This window comes from Colius striatus, chromosome 1, assembly GCF_028858725.1.
Source record: "Colius striatus isolate bColStr4 chromosome 1, bColStr4.1.hap1, whole genome shotgun sequence".
Classification (NCBI taxonomy): Eukaryota; Metazoa; Chordata; class Aves; order Coliiformes; family Coliidae; genus Colius; species Colius striatus.
Window position 1 is genome coordinate 67,822,783 of NC_084759.1, and position 17,936 is coordinate 67,840,718.

At 41.8% G+C, this 17,936-nt stretch overlaps 1 protein-coding gene across 1 annotated transcript in view; it reads left to right on the top strand.

Moving 5' to 3' along the window:
• The window catches only part of GABRA5 (gamma-aminobutyric acid type A receptor subunit alpha5), a 54,917-nt gene that overhangs the window by 10,150 nt on the left and 26,831 nt on the right, over positions 1-17,936 (top strand). The window contains exons 4-5 of the mRNA XM_061998117.1: positions 47-267; positions 16,855-16,937. Of these exons, the coding sequence (XP_061854101.1) occupies positions 47-267; positions 16,855-16,937 (304 nt within the window). The remainder of the gene's footprint in view (positions 1-46; positions 268-16,854; positions 16,938-17,936) is intronic.

Sequence of the window (17,936 nt, forward strand, 5' to 3'; positions counted from 1 at the left end):
ACTTCCGTTCAGATCCTGCGACAGCTCAACTGTTTCTTTGTGCCAGGAATACACCATTGACGTTTTCTTCCGACAAAGCTGGAAAGACGAAAGGCTGCGATTCAAAGGGCCCATGCAACGCCTCCCTCTTAACAACCTGCTCGCCAGCAAGATCTGGACCCCGGACACTTTTTTCCACAATGGCAAGAAGTCTATCGCTCACAACATGACAACCCCAAACAAACTTCTGCGCCTGGAGGATGATGGCACTCTGCTGTATACCATGAGGTAATTCATGACCATTTCTTCTGATGCTGATTCGCAGCTAGCTCTGCAAATGCTTGTGAGGAGCGTCACTTCCCCCACTCCTAGTAGAGCCGGGCAACCCAATCTTTCACACGTTATTTATGTGAACATCAAGAAAAACGGAAAACGTAATCGCTGCCTACAAGTACCAATTAATTTGTAGTTTCTGAATACTGCTAGTGCTTAAATATTTCCTTTGATTAAAAGGAAGGCATATTCTCGACAGATTCGATGATTCAGTCCAGCTTTTTTATGAAGATCTGTTTTCTCTTACTGTTTGTATTTGCAGCTCCAGTACTGATTGCAGGACAATTGTCTCCAAGGCCAAAAAGTGAGATCTTGTTCTGGGGCAGTACATCTTGGACCCTTGGAGCTTTTATTATTATTTTCTCTGTTTCACTAATAATGCTAAAAGGCAAATCATCCCAGGGATAAATGAAATGAGGTTGCAACACTGGGATGCTGCAAGTACTTTCCTGGAAACAAAGCTGGCACGTTATATTGGCAGAGAAGCATATTGGTGTCTCAGATCGTCAGGGTCATGCCCCTCATCTAGTTAGCAGATATTCAAGCTTTGTCATTGCATAACTGAGATATAAGATACAGTTTTAGTGGTGTTAGAGGGTTGTCTAAAATTCTTCTCGGGTCAAATTCCACATTGGTGTTTAGCAATTTGCTTATTAAAGGTAATTAGCCTGTAGTAATTGAGACTGACGACTACCTTCAACAGGCTTTTCTCCAAGAGTGTAGTCACATGGACAACACTTGAAAAAGACATGAAAGGAAAAAACAACAGAACGACAAAGTGTTATTCTGAACTTTTCACATACAGGCTCAGAGTAGTGCCTGAGACCCAGCAAAGCACTCAGGAGCCTGAAGTTTTAGGTGCTGAGATGCCTGGGTTTTCCAGCAAGGGAAGGGGAAAGCTGAGCTCCTGACAGCTCCCCATTCATCTGCAGGGCTGGCTTTGTGGCAAAGAGCCAACAGCTACCTGATGCCATGAGCCCTGAGCTCCCTTCCAGGGCACAGGGGTTAAGACTAGTTGGGACTCAAGGCGATTAAACTTTTGTGCACAGGTACCTAGAGCTTCCCAATTTTTATTTCAGTTGGTTTTGACCTGTGTAATTTCTTTATTTATTTTGGCCCTAGCCTTAAGTCCCTCATTCTGAAAGGAAAAGAGATTTAGAAGAAGTACTGTGTTCTTACATAGGTCCTTACAGCTTTAGACCGTCATGGTTGTAACCGCATTAGTGATAAAAAGACTTAAAAGTGATAGAGGTCAGATGTTTAAAAGAAAGAAAACAGATCCTTATTTTCTCTTCTACCATGCATGTTGCTGTTTGTACCAGCCCCAAGTTAGCTGTCTCCACAATAATAAACTGAAAGAATGTTAGGATACATATACATGCTTAAATGAGCAAAAGTCAGAGTAACTATCAGAGAAACTTACTTTCACAAAAAGATTCGTAATGCCAGCCTTAAAACCAGTCTTATTGCTGATAGGACCATGCTAGTATTGCTCCAGAGACTGCCACAGAGGCAATTCCCAATTATCTGTGTAAATCCCTTGTGTAAGTAAAGTCCAAATCAGGCTCAGTCCCAGTCTGAGCCTGGAGCAAAGCGTTACGCTGTGTGGTGGTGGATTTGCCACTGGCAAGCTATTTCTGTGTAGGCTCTGGGGTTTGCAGTGTTAAAGAAATGCAGTGAAGCACCAATTCACAAGGCAGTGAGCCGGGCCACCCAAAGCAGCACAACAAGACCTGGATGAGCGAGACCTGGGCAAGCTCGCTGCTCAATCTGAATTACTCTGTGGAGATGCCTCTCCTGTGATCGTGGCAGAGTATTGTCACATTAGGTGCAATGGACTGTAAGGTATATTGAGAAAAAGACAGTAGTACCCTGTGCAGCATATGCTTTTGGAGAAAAATGTGGGTTTGACACAGACTCTCTCATCATCTCATTCGGTCTCTTTTCCTGTGGTTTTCGTAGAGGGAAGCTCTTTGAGATTGATGTTTTTGTAGGCTACAGAAAGACACAGAATGCTTTTGTAACCTAAAAAAACATGCAACATAGCTTTTTTTTTTTTTTTTTGGTAGAGTAATGTGTGTGGGTGTGCATGTGTGTGGAAATAAATTCCCACTAACCATGGTGTATGTGATAAGAAATGGAGCGCAAAGCTTTTTAAATAGCTTCCCTTCCACTATTGCAAGTAATAACTTCAAAAATAAAAAAGAGTGTCTATGCTATTCTGTTTAAACACAAGTCAGGAGACCGCTCTTGCAACGTGCATGGAGCTGTGCTACTTTAGGGACAGCATTTTTATGTGATGGGCATTTCAGCAGTATAAGTGATGCTGTGCTGTGAGGTGACTGGAGGATCCCATCCCAATCTGTGCAGAGGTGGCTGTGACATGCAGCCAGCCCCTTCAGCTGCCTTTGCAAGTCGTCACGAAAGTAACAGCTCATCAGCGCTACCTAGGATGCCTTTCCATGAGAAGATAAGTGGTACTGGACTTTCAGAGGGGAGAGCTGCTTATTTTGGTGGTGGTGCACAGGCTGAAGGTACTGGGTCTCAGCCTGGGCTTGAGCCCCATCTCCTGTAGCTCTCATCAGGCTTACTCAGTTCTCAGGATCTGGGGATGTGGAGACAACCCCCTGCTAGCTCTGCCTTCCCTTCGTTTCCAAGGAGGAATTGCGAGCTTCCCAGACTGTACGTAGGAGTAATCTGTGCGGGGAGGATTGGACCCTCTGTCATTGATGGAGATGCCTGAATTGCTTTTGCAGCTTTGCATCTGGCTGCCTGAATGAAGAGGAGGAAAGTGGCTCAGCCGATGCTGACCTTCCATCTTATTTGACTTCCAAATATACCGAATATGATCAGCTGAGAAAACTCCTAGCTTTAGCAATTGTCAGTCCATACATTTTCATGATACATGTGTTTACTTATAAAGAAAAATCTATTCTCTGCCTATTGCATTTGATCTGTTGTCTGGCTCGGAAGCTGATGGGATATGCGTTGCTAGGGAAATCTGATCAATGGGTTCTGGATACATGTAGTATTAAAGTCCCTAAGCATGACTAGAGGAACACAACGTGCACTTTACACTGATTTCACAGGCAGCAGCATTCTCTGCAGGGAACGACTTAATAATTCTGGTTGACTTTGATTTGGTAGGCTCTATTTGTTTTGTTTCACTTGTATGGGTCACAGATGATACGCTGCTGAATTAAATATTGCAAATTCTGTTTCTGCCCCTAGAGGGGAGTATTGTCCATATCTTCACTTTGAAACGGTTTGGGTTTTGTTTTGGTTTGTTTTTTTTTTTAAGAGCACTGTGGTAAAAACACACTAGCAAATATGCTTTATATTTCACTAATCTGTATAGAAAATATCTTTGTCAATGGAGGCAAGATTATTGATTCTTTCCCTTTAAAAACTTAGAAGATAATTATCTTAGCTGAGAAGTACATGTTGTAAAAAGCATAAAACTCATTTATTACATGAAACTGTTCTGAAAAATGGCAGCAGTGATTTAAGCAATCTTTTCAGGCTAAGAAGAGAACCAACATGTCTCAGTCAGCTGCATTTTTGACTCAGTGGGAATTGACTATAAAGACAGAAGCTTTGATAAACTTTGCTGTAGAAGACCAAGAAAGGAAAAGCTGCAAAGAAGCCAAAAATTATATGAAGTAGAGCATGCTCACTAGAGCCAAACTTTTGGACCATGAATTAACTTTCCACCAGCAGCTCATAGACATTTTTCTTACAATTTTCTATCAGTTTGAAGTTACTGAAAAACCTTTCTGTGTCATGCAAGGCCTAGGCTCCTTAGAGAACCCGTTGCCACTGTCATTTTGAAAGGACCTCAGACTCCTTTAGCTACCACTAGGACTTCCAGGCATATGATATGATTTAGGTATTTAAATGTAACATGGTCATATATCTGAAGAATCTACAAACAGATTTTTCTCCTGTTATTATGGCAACTGAAGGCTGCCAGAAATCTCAAGAGTGTTTACGGTTAAATCCATCCCATTAACCTTCAAGTGCGTGATTTCTCAGCTGGGAACTGCAGACGTTTGTCAGTATGGTGTTAAGAAACTCCTAAAATTTTCAGTGCAGCCCTGAAATACAGTTATCTTTACCGCTCCTGGAAGATGTTTAAAATTCAGCAGTGCGTAGGATGGCTCTCCACTTGATGGCAGCAGAACCCCGCTGCTTAGCCTTCTGCAGCACATACGCGGGCTCGTCAGGGCTGAAAATAACTGTTTCTTACATTAGCATCGGGCGTTAGAATTGTATGTGCAAGCGTACACATCCTGGCTGCATGTTAGCACAAAATCTGCTCTTCTGTGCTGAGCAAGCTAACTGTTGTGGAGCTACTGATTACAAAACCATTTGACTGGAAGATGTGGTGCCACTTTCAAGACTTCCACTGGGAAAGCCAGGTTTTGTTTGCTTGCTTGCTTGTTTTTAAGGGAAAATTATTCTATGAATAATGTGTGGATTCTCAAGTGCTGACTTTGCCAGAGGGCAGCCCTTCCAGATGCAGTTTTGTTTGCGTGGCCCTGAGCAAGGAGTGACCAGCAAATCTACGCTTTAAAATAAACCCTTATTTTTCAGTCAGCCATCCGTCTAGATGGGAACGTTTCTGTTCAATTTGAATATGTTGTTCTTCTTTCAAAGGGAAGATTTCATTTATGCATCTGTTTATATTTACAAAAAGGGGTTTATTAATGCTTTTGGGCATTGTATAAATATTACAAAACTAATTAGGAGTTATCAAGCCATACAAATACGCATTTCCTTTCCTTGCAGCCTTTTCTTTCACAGTCAAACTGCCTAAAGCTGGAAGCAAAAAAAACATTCTTCACATTGGGCTGAATCTAGCAGAGTCATGAAAAACTTCCATGGTGGCAAGGACTCTCAGCTGCTTTTCATCAATTCAGATTTTGACAGAGCGAGAGAAAACAGGGATATATGAAGTGAAGGGCCCTTCCCTGAGGACAGCAGCAGGATTCTTGTTTTAACACCAAGCCTATCGGCTCCCATCTCTCTGCTTTGGTTGCACATTGCCTTGTTTCTCAAAAGTTGTCCTTCAAGGAACTGAGATTTTGAAAAAAAACATGGCTGGAGTTACTCACAGGGAGAGAAAGGCATCAGAGAAGACTGTGGTGTAGTACATTCAAAATGGGCAATTATGACCTGCCAAATATAGTCTCTATGTAGAGTACGTGATAATAGCCTATTCTCCTGGTAGTAAAAGTGGGCAGAGCCCCACAGAGATCTCCATCACAGAGATGGGAACTCGCACAGTAAGGGCAGAATTGATTAAAAGACAAAACTAGAACCAGAACCAGCCCATTCTTGGATGAGGCAGATGCTTGCCTGGACTTTGAGGGGTAAGAAAAGATCCACCTTTAGTTACACGTCTGTGCTGAGCACAGACTGGGACCTAATTTCTCCTTGGGCTTAGCTGATATGATTTCTTCTCACTTGCGCTCCCTCTGCTTTGTAAGGATGACCTGATGTCCTGGGTGTGCATGGAGGGGACATGGTGATCGAACAGAAACCAGTGCCCTGACAGGTACCCCCCAAGCACCCCCAGGAAAGCAAAGCTGAATTAGCAACTCTCTCTTTGCCCAAATCTGTGGATAGATCCCAGCTTCTGCAGCTGGGGGCTTCAGAAGTACCCAGTAGACGCTGGAGAATTGTTATGGCTATACTGTCTTTTTTATTACTAGGGATTCACATTAGAGTGAACTCCCTAGTCGTTTCACTTAAACTAAAATTAAAATCTTCATCTGCCTAAGCAGAAATACTGTCCCCTGAAGTACACTCATATTTGTGCTGAAACATCAGACTGCTAGTGAGCAACCTAAAATACACTGTGGTGGAGTGCAGCAGGCAGGATGGGTGGGAATCATGTCAGCTAACTTTGCTCATCTGTAACCTCGATGGCTGCAGCTGAGCCTCTTGGCTCAGAATTGCACCCAGTACAGGGGAGAGACTTTCTTGAGGAGTTAGTTGTCTGCATAATTTCAGATGTTTGTTTTAGTATGAAAGATGCTTTTTTCTCCCCATTCACACTTTAGAGAGTTCCTCTTTTTTTCAAAGTGGCAGAAGTAGGATTATAGGGTATCTACTGTTACTATTGATGTCTGTGTTTAGTCACAAGTCCCATCCTACTTACTTATTTCTAATGTTGTTTCCCAGCCCCAGGCTTATGTAACCTGGAGACTGGTAGTGCCAGCCACCTCAAGCTATGGGATATTCCAGCCAGCAGCTGGTTCTGTAGCAGTGTTGTGGAAGACTTGCACAATTTCCTCACCATGCAACATAAAGCCCAAGGTTGTGCAAGCATAGCAAGGTGTTAGCGCACTTAAATTGGGTTCAGTCCTCCACATTTGTCTAGGTGGCTGTAGGAGGGAATACAGTGCACCTTAGGAGTGGGATCAGAAATGCCAATAAGTTGTGATCCTGCCTTTGCCTATATAGATGAAGTGTCGATAGAATGTTGGTGAGGAAAGAGGCGTCTAGTGAGGAATGACAGAGGCCAGACAGGTGCTTGTGGTTGCCAGCTACCTGTGGCTGTCAAGCCACTTAGCCTGTGGCTAAGTCAGGACTAGAGAATGAGGAAGATGCATTAGAGGACTAAGGTAAGATAGGGTTTTGCAAGAAATGAGGATAGAAGGGTTTTGGGGAGAAGGATATTTGGTGCTGATAATGATCACTCAGAAATAACTGGGAGGTATTATAAGTTGGTATATAGATATCTGAGGTAGTCAGAAATTAGAAGCATACGTGTGAAGAATAGAGGGCTTAGGAAGACTGAAGAGTGGCTCCAGGTTCCTTCAGAAAAGACAATAGGAAGGGCCTGGTCTAAGATGCTTCATAAATATCTGATTAGATGAATACATTATGGTGGGGTGAAAAATTAATTCTGGATTGTATAATAACACAATTACCCTATAGGAAATTTCTGGTAATTTGCCCCTCTCTGAAGGCTTCATCAAATCAAAATACTAATGTATACACATGAATTAAAGTCATGCGATGGGCCTCGGCAGGAATAGTCTCCACTGTCCCATCCCATTCCTTTCTATTTGGCTTCTTCAGCCTTTCCACAGGACAGTGTCTTGATGTGATGGTGCAGTTAAAAAATGCACAAGGGTTATCATTTAATGAGTAGTCCACTGGCAGTGCCTGTTTCTAGACTTTTGTAGACTCTATTCTGTGGAAGTCTTAAGAACTCTCAGTTACTTTCTAAGAGGTCTTATTATGTTAGCATATCTTATATTCTGTCTGACTTATTCCATTTCCTCCTGTTAAATTAAAATTTTCTGAAACCACATACATAAATTTATATCTTACTTTATATATTATATGTTTGCATCACTCAAAAAACTCCAGACTCTTATTTCTATCTGGTTGCACTAAATGATGATGCAAGTCTTTTTCACCAGGCTCTAGTTAAAATCCTGAGGTTGTGTCCACTGCATGCACTGTGTCCAATAAAAGAGATGAAGAAGAATTTCCTCAAGCAAGGCTGGCCTTCCCTTTGTGTACCCCTGTCAGGAATTTGGGTCAGGAAACTTTGGGACCAGAAGGGATAATAATAAAGTCCTGAGTTATGTTAAATGCTTAGTCAGACTTCATGGGGTTATGTCATTTCTACACTTATCTCTTTAGAGGCTAATGCTCTCATGTATTCTGTTCATGTAAAAAAACCCAAAAATATATCTGTTTTGACTTGAAGATTTAGATGAAAGATAAGGAAAATCAGCAAATTCTCCTTGGTCAAAGTAATAAATACATTTTTTACCATTAACTTTGCATCTTAAAAACATCATTTAAGCAAACTGGTTTCAGCATCAGTTAAACTCAGTCTACTGTCTCTAGGTTTGCTCAGTCCAGTGGTAGAATATGTATCTCACCCATTCTATCTTCTTTTTGTTTTCTCTCTCTACTGAAGCGTCAGTGGGCTGACCTTCTGCTGAGATGTAGGTACAGCTCTATTGTTTTCCCTGATGACATGCAAAGGTGCAGAGATGCACACCCTGGGGGAAAAAAGTGCCCCACAGGTCTTGATAAGAACAGGCAGCCCCTATCCAGCTGCATAACTGCAACTGTATTCTGGGGAGATCTAGGTGGAGAGAAGGAGCCAAGTGCATTGTTGAACATGGTTTAATGTGGGGACAGTCAAATGTCACTCAGAGATTGGGTCCTTCTTTTGCTCAGGTTGTGCTATAGCAAACAGGTGCTTATGCTGTGGCAGATGCTAGCACTGGTGATGATATAAATAGCAACCAGATGGTAAATTGTGGCCTGTTTATGGTGTGAAACAGCTGAGGGATCAGAGGGCTGTTTCCATGTTGCAGTGAGCACCCACAACCTGCCTCTACCTGGCACTTCACAGCTGTATTGATAGGGGCATGTAGCATTTCAGAAGCAAGGCAAAAAAAAACCCAGATAATAATGTCCTGCTTGGGTGGCTAAACAACCTCCTCTTTATACTGATAGTAGGGCATACAGCCATGTGCACATGTTTTCCCGTGAAACAGCATGTGGTGAAATCCCTTGATGTATATCCCTTTCACATAGAGGTGTGAAGTTACATAAAAGGCAGGAGATCTTGGTGAGACGTCATCTGGGAGGTTGTTATAGAAATGTGAGGTGAATAAGAAGAGGCTGCAGTTAAAGGCCAATGGCTGGAAGGAAACATTGATGAGATGGTTTGGAGCTCTAGGTCATTTGTCTGAAATGTGGAAAATAACTAAGGATTTCAGGTCTGTATTCAGGGTTGACAGATGACAATCCCTCCTACCTACCCTCCCATGTCTGTGCATCCCAGTCTAGATGTGAGGGAGCCCAAATGGGCTGGTACTGTCCATCTGGCCCCCCGCCCCTTACTACTTTCTAAATACATCTCATTTCTCTCTGTAGAAAATACTTCATGCAGTTTTGTGCTTATCCACACAAATCTAAAAGTTGTGTGAACTCTGAGGAAAGAACAGGGTGGCCATGCAGCTAGGTAACCCTCACCCAAGGGAGAAGAGGTGCCATGCTAAAAGCCAGAGATGGAGGAACAAAAGCCTCTTTAGCCAGCCAGAAAATCTGCACCAATCAGGTTATCTCAATGATGGTATCAAAACTCGAGGACAGGTAAACTGTGCTGTATCTATCATGGGCAACATCCATGAGCAAGAGCTTTCTGTGTGGCCCTTCTCCCTTGGGTACTTGGGTTATCTCCCACTGAAGGCAAGCGGCGGATGAGCCCCTGTGCAGTCAGTCGAGTGGCACCAGGTATTACTGTCACCAGCTGGTTCTGACAGTAGCTGGGCTTGACCTCTCTTAAGAGCCAAAAAGAAACCATACTTGGTCTTGGAACAGTTTCATTTGCTGCGGTTAGCATATAGTCTAATGTGTCACCAAAGGGCCATGCTGATGAGGAGGCCATAGTCAAAAAGTGTGACACATGCAGAGTCAGGGAAATGCATGGGATGACATAATGAAGGGTGAGCTGTTAGACATGATGTTTCCCATTTTACCTGCATCAACAACTGCACCAGCTTCTCAGCATTGCTAGTACTAGTTAGATTTTGGGACTTTCATTCAAGAATTCAGTACAAATAGAAACTACTGCAGAGGAGAGATTTGAAGGCCTTCCTCATGGGATGTCAAGGAGAGTTCATTATGAATAAGGGACCAGTGAGGAGAGAAAGCTTGGAGAAGTTTTTAAGAGACACTACCAAGTAGATGGGTGTGATATTGTACTATAGCTGTAGCTGTGTAGCCACGCTGGTCTAAAGTTTCTTTAGGAAAGTAAGTTTTTCAGGCAGAGAACCTAAAGAAAGAGCTGACTGCTAAAAAAGCTTGGGTTTTTTACTGAACCAGTTAGTTTGACAAAAAATAAAGCTTCTCCCAGCAAGTTTTCCTTCATTAGACACCTTGCATGGCAAGGATAGATAAGCATGAACTCAGTGCTCCATCCATTGTTTTTCTCCATATTAAGGAAATATTGTAGAATGAAGGATATTACCTCCCCTGTAAACTTTTACCAAGAGCTGGAAATGTGATTCTTTCTGTAACTCCTAAAATCCCCATGAAAGGTCAGATAATTTAAATGTCCTATTGGTAATTTCATTGCCTTTCTCAGTTCTTCCTGTGTCTAGAGGCTGAATATCCCCTGTGCTTCCATCTAAGAGTGTGCTCTGGATATGCTGAGGTGCTCCAAATACAGAGTGATCATTCCTATAGTGGTGCGGCTTTTGAGATCAATCTTGTCCACCTCAGATCATCTCAGGATAACCTACTCTTCAGCACAGTTAATCTAGGCAATTAAAGTCTTATTTTCTCACTTTGACATAAGCTACACTAAGGATTTGATTTGCTTAAAATGACAGTTTTGCCATCAAGTACACCATGCATCTGAATTGCATATTCACAGCTCACAGAAACATCAGTAACAGGAGCTCTTAGACTTCTAGAGCCCCTTTCCTGCAGAACTTTCAAAGTACATGCCAATGTCATACAAAGAGAACAAGTCACAGCATCACAGGAAATTGGGAAATGGTAGCATTCTTGGCAACATGGGTATGAAGGAGAAATGGACAAAGACTGAAATTTCGTCAGACCACCTCACTCCAGCTGCTAGCTTTCATTTCACTTGTTCACTTGTTCACTTGTTCACTTGTTTCACGTGTTCACTTGTTATGGTGGATTCCAAGGAAGTGAGTGTACAACTAACACTGTAAATAAGAAGTGGGCTGCCTCTACATCTCACAGGAAAGTACAGAAACAAGACCTTGAGTCCATGTTTTGGCCTCTTATCCAACACAGTGACAGAGATTCATGAGCAATTAAGTGTTGGAGTTACCAAGAATAATCACTTCTCTCCCCTGAGCCAGGCTGCAGAGTCACCCAATCACAGATGGCTTGCAGAGACTTAAAGCTATCAATACCATGACTGAATGTGTAGCCACATTCTAACACATCTGTGCTGAGTTAGGTAGCTATCACCACTACCAAAAGGGTTTTTCACAAGAGTTTGGGAACTGCTTCATCACCAAGAAAGGTCTTTACACATATACGTATGTGTGTGTGTCTATGTGTAGACATACATGCTCGTACAAGCACACATTATGTTTACTCAGGGAACACAGGGACACATCACTCCCACTTAATGTGCTGGGGTCTGAAACAAGTCTTGCTTTAAAACCTTTTGAACAGAATGACAGTTTGGCTCTAGAAGTGTTCCCAAGACATCACAATGAGAGAATGGCTGAATAATTGTGTCCTCAGTCAAGGCTAAATGAATAATTTTACAAGCCTAACAGTGTGTTCATGGTTTTAAAGAAAACAAACAACCCAAACAAGCACAACTCTCCGTTACTGTGTTATCTGCATGAGTGCACAAGAGTGTGTACTGGGGATGCTGCAAGGGCTGAAATTGTTCTGCTGAGGTTCTGTCGGAGCAGGTACTCGGAGAAACTGCTTATGGAGTTGGCCCCTGAGAATGATCTGACCCAACCCTGAAGTCTCTCTTTGCAGGGAGCCAGCCAGCCCCTTTGGGTGTGTGGGATATGGCTTGGGTAAGGCTGGATCCACTTAATTCTGTCTTTGGCATGTTGGGGAGATGTTGAGATAAATTTAAGGTGAGTTTCAAGAAAACATTTTGCCTTTTTATAAGGAAAATGGTAATGGCTGGCTGCGTTCTAGTAAGGGCACTTTGGCTCTCCTGCATCCATTCTGTCCTGAGCTGTGCAACAGCTACTGGGCCAAGAAGTGACATTGTAATACTTCCGTTAATCAGGGGAAAAGGCAGTGCACAGAAATAACTAAGAAGATGGAGTCAGTTTGGGGATTAGGGCAGATAGGCAAAGGGGCTTTGTATCTCTCTGTCTGCAGTACCTCAGAGCTAACAAAATTTTCCTTGTGTCCCCTCCATCAGTAACTCGTGGTGCTCAACACTTATCTTGAGTTAACTTCTCCCAAAAGCCACTGGAGACTCTGCCTTTCTGCTCCTTCCAAAGCTCTCTCTTTTCATTTGTTTGCATACTAAAGGCAGTAGTTGATAAGGAAAAGCAAGTTTCTGCAGCTGTCTTTTGGCTCACTGGGCAGGTAACTGCCCTCGCTTTCTGCCTGGCATCTGTAGATAATACTGTAGAAAGTGTTTTCTGCACTTCCAGGGTAGTAGAGAGATGATAGCTTTGTTCAGTCTCCCAGCTCTTTTTCCCCCAAGTTGGAGGAGATGCTCCTTGCATTGAGGGAAATCACAGGAACAGCAAGGAGGCCCCTCAGCACCCTAAAACAGGCTCCTGTGGGACAGAGTACCTTGTGCTGTCTTTGAAGCACACTTGCTGCAGACATTTGGCTCCCAAACTTCTGCATTTTATTTCCTTGCTGTGTCCTTGACTTTAACATCTTCTCTCCCTGACTATTAAAAAGCAACAGCCTCTTGAAAGCATCATCTTACTTAATTCTCTAGTGGTAATGGTTGAAGGTGACTTTCTGGAGTGAAGAAGGCTTGCTAAGAAAATGGTGCTTTTCTTAGATGGGCACTCACTTATGTGTTACATTTTCTTTAAACAGAGCATCAGTAATCACTTCATGTTCTGAAAGGTTATACATAATGAAGCTTTGATGAAACTTTCATTTACAATTATGGATGATCAGTGAAATAATTTGTAGACCTAATATTTTCAGATAGTTAAGGTATGCCGTAGCGCTTTGTTGGTTGGTTAACGTTTGCATGACAGTGTATTTGGAGTGTTATAAAGGTGAAATTTTATCACTGATAATACATCAGCAGCTGTAGCCAGTTTTTTACATATTTTGTGCCAATACTTGCTCCACTGATGTCAGGGAGAATTTTACCATTAACTTCAATAAAATCAAAGTTTCATCCTGCCATCATAAAGGACCTTTAACAGCCACTTACAATCTTGTCAAAAACTCTGTTTGAGTGAAACTAGTCCCATAGAGCTTTTATTAAGACAAAATGATGGTGGAAGAGGGAAACTTTTAAATGCTCCTGTTGGAAGAACTGCAGTTTGAGCAGTGCTTGTTCTAGGACAGAAAAATCATGGTTTGCAGACCGTCTCTAGGTCAGATATCAGTGCTGCAGCGTGCACAGCAAGAACATTCAAGAGTGAAGGTACTAAAAGGATTAGACAAAGGCTGTTTCACATCTGCATGCCAAGGCTTCCATTCTCTGCTTTCAATAAGTGCAAACTGGAAGTAATTTTATTATCATCAGCTGTGTAAACCAGGGTATGCAAAGGGTACCTAAGCTTTAACACAGTGTTGAAAGTCAAAGTGTGCAAATATCACCCCAGGTGAAATTTGAGAGCAGACCCAGATAGCAATTTCTTTGTGACTCTTGGAGCTATGATCCGAATAGTTTGTACTCTGCACCTAGGAGTGAATCCGTATGCAGTGACCTATGCACCCACTCCCCAGGGTGTAAGAGGTGGCTGCTGTGCTGCTTTTCTTTCAGTATGCAGTAGAAAATCCAGTCTCTTTGAATGAGGAGTCAATTCAGTGACTGTTTTTCAGGTCCTCACACAGTAGTGAAGAAAACAGCTCCTGTTGGGCTCAGAGGGCTCTGCCAAAATTCAGGGTGGTTTATTAGAACCCACAATCAGGTTTTCTATGTGTGGCCCATTACTGAATGCTTGACATGCCTTGGTTGATGCACTTTGTAAGGGGTAGCTACTAGGGTGTGCACTGATAATTTTAAAATTACCTGGGCACAACTATATACTGTTCAAGAACAGCATGTAACAAATAGGTATAGCTAGGTCATTTGTTCAAGGTGACAAGACTAGGAGTGGCCCTACAATGGAGCAGAACAGGGTAGAAACATACAGGTGGCATTGATAATGAGAAGGAATTTCTTCATCCAAAGAATTCATGTTAATGAGAGGAAGGGTATTTATAGCTGCCAAACTGGCTTCTCCAAATGAGTCTCTCAGGAACCATCCTTCTAAAGGATATACTGCCTTTTGCTGGGTGAGGAATTCAGAGGGGGCACCGGAATAGCCCTGGCAGCACCTGAGTCTTTGGGGCTTCTGGGACAGGCAGTGGCAACCAGGTACCCTCCAGCCTTATGTGCTACCCTTTCATTTAAGACAGGCAAAAATAATTTCTGTAGGGACTTAAATTCTGCTAGGTCATAATCTCACTTCTCTTCCACATTTACATATATAGGAATACACAGAGGAATATCTGCAGCCTTCCATATTACACACATGGGTTATCTCCAGAAATGCAAGCAGCAAGATAAAATTCATAAGACAATCAGATGAAACAAAAGGTCTTAGTGAATCTGCATTGACTTCTTGATTCTAGAGCTGCTGTCTTGGTATAGGGGTCTCCTCCTTGGATCTTTGCAGACGACAAGTATGTGTATTCAAATGTTGCCAAGCTGAAGCCTCTGAAACAACATATTTGAACTGTTGCTGGATAAAGAGACAGGAGATGGACTGCAATAAAGCACACGAGCTTTCTTATGGAGCTTGGAGGAAGGTTTCTGAATTTGTCAAGAAAATTAAATTTGCAGTTTTTAGGACAGAAAATATAATGATGCATTAGATGGATGGCAGCCTTGCTTTCAAGTACCCATTAGAGTGATTTTTATGAAAAGGATGCAAGTTCCGAGCAGAATGCTACTAGAACCAGCTTGTTAAATTCATCTGTGTAGCACTCTCAGCAACTGTGGCTTTGCTGGATTTGGTGCCCAAGGGCAGTCTTCACTGCAGACAACTCCATATTTTTGTGATTTTTTTTTTTTTACAAAAATAAAATCCAAGAACAATAGTTCTGCCTAAGGGTGGGTATCTCATGCCCCAGTAATTTCTTTTCTATATTGTAGACTCCCTGCCTCTTTTTACTAAATGATACATTATCTCTGTTCTTAACTGGATTTGGTTTTCCTTTGCTTTATATGGTGTATTATCTTTACATTTTCTGTTACTGTTTGTGGTTTGTCTTTTTCCCTCTCAGTTTCCCAGCTCATTCTTATGATACAATCTCGAGCCAATGATACCAATGCATTTCTTTGTGCTTATTTGCCATTTCTAGCTACTGGTAAAGCTCCAGAATTTCTGTGTGTTGGCAGAGAGTGGAGCTGTTTCCCCCAGTTTGATGTAGCTGGAATGCCCCAGCAAGGCGTCATTGTATGGTGTTGAATTGGCCTGGCTGAATGCTGTGGCATCTGTACACGGACAGATTGCTACCCTTTATGATTCTTTTGGATAGGAATTCTTGTAGCAGGAATACTCACTTCGATGTGCTAACATGAAGCAGTGAGCTGGGGAGAATGACTACATGCAGCTGCTGTGATAGGAAAGAACAGTTTTGTGTTCTGGTGGTAGAGCATTGTGGATTTCTTCAGAGATTTTTGTTCTCCAGGCATCAGTTTGGTAAAGAACCAGGTTGCCCTCCAGCAGAGACCTGCATCACCCCAGCACCAGTTAGTCTGTGAAGCTTTGGCGGTCTCTTGCCTCTGAGATGAAATAGCAGCATGAAAGGAGAAAGCCATAAGAGTATTCATAATGTAAAATGAGATTTACATCCTCACTATCCTGAGCAAGCCATCTGTATTATGCGAATATGAAAATGGAGTAATCAAAACAGATTCTCATTGTGCTTTGTGCTGCCTGCACCTAGAAAAGTAAGCTTTGGCTCTCTTGATATATTCGATGTTAATGTAACTGATATTGCACTGCTCAGAAATTTACCTTGGACTTTTCTTTGTGTTTGGCTTGATCTGTCAATCATGCAGAACCTATGTGGGGTATGTCTCTTTTTTTTAAAGAGTATTTCCTTCCCCAACCCTATGTCCACTGTTGCACAAGAGTTTCCACATAGTGACAGAGCAGTCCAGGACAGAATTGCTTTCCCAGACAATACACTGGAGAAAATGATGTGTTTTCCTGACAAAGTGCCCAGGTAATTCATAGTATGTTGAACTGAAATGGACTGTCTCAATACCATGTGATTTCCACAGAACCTAACTGTAGTGCTATATAAAGAGATATATATATATATATATATATATATATATAATGTCATTGACTTTATATATAGTTGTAAATATTTCTATCACATACTTTTATGTCGAAATATTTATTTGTATGTATTTGGATAGTTATATCTCTATATAAAGGCAATTCTTCTTTATATCTGTAACAGTGCTATACCCTATAGAAGTCAAATTCCTAGTCCAGTTACAGTATCTAGAGAAAACAGATAAGGTGCGTGTCTGGAGCTCCTGCACATGAGTTCCTTCACATGCTAATAAGAAAGAATAATCTTACTAGAACAGCTTGCATAGATAAAATCATTCCATGTGTCTCAGTGTTACCAGATAAGGCCTACAGCATGTGTATGCAGTGGTGCACCAGGCTTATGTTCAATTTAACAGGAGGTTGGTGTGATTTCAGCAGCAGAGAGGAGCCTTCAGAAAAGCTTGCTTGTGTCAGCACTCATGTAGTGCAGTGAGAGGCCTAAAGGGAAGACACTGAAAAAAAAGTGATATCTTTTCTTTTTACTCCCCTACAGACTGACCATCTCTGCTGAATGTCCCATGCAGCTTGAAGATTTCCCCATGGATGCACATGCTTGCCCATTAAAATTTGGAAGCTGTAAGTTCTCTTCTTAAATAAGAATTGGAAAAATCTATTTTTATCTGGCTTTTCATGCTCAGCCATGTCTTGTACAAATTCTTCACCTTCCCCACTGCGTCCCTTTTAAGATTGCTCATTAGCACCTCCAATCTGCCACCCCTGCAGCTACCCTGCTACTCTTTTGCCATGAGTGTGCTTTATCTGACGCTGCTGCTTTTCAGCTCATGCTTGCATGCTCGGTGATAAACAGTGAGCAATGGGTGACATGTCTCATATATACACATCAAGTGTAACAGCCACTGTTAGATAGAGTAGTAGATGCAGACAGCTGAGTTAATAACTGGGTTTTACATTTGTAGAAAAACAAACTGTCCTTGGCCACATCAGATTGATGTGCTGTTGTGGCATTTATGTGAGTCAAACTGCAGTCCAATATCTACATCGCATATATTAAGAGATCTAGAATATTAAAAGAGGAAATATCTTTCCATTTGGCTTTAATAAATCCAGTCCTGTATCTTGTTACATGACGTAGACACATGTATTTGTATATATGCACACATTATTTTAAACTCTATGATGAACGATGATTTTTCCTCTGTTCCAAGCCTCTAATCCACCACACTGCTGTCTTGCCAGAAGCTTACTTTAAAAATAACTTCAGGGGATCAGATGGTTGTATTTAAATACAAAGCTCTTAATTAAAGTACAGATGAGGCTACTACAGTAGACATGTTTTATTTCAGTAATCAAATCAGAGGTTCCAGGTGCAATCAGTGTCTCTAAAGACTTTTGAAAATTACCAGGGAGGACATTTTGCTAGTCCCTGAAGCTGCCTCACTTCAACATTTTTCAATGTTTTTTCAGTGGTATCAATTTAGAATCGCTAATCCCAGCAAGATTAAGCTTTGCTTTTATCATCTGTATGTGCTCTGGTTTGATACTGGCAATGCATTGTCTTCTAGTGATCATACTAAGAAGTAAAAACACCGTTTACAGTAACGATTACAAAATTAC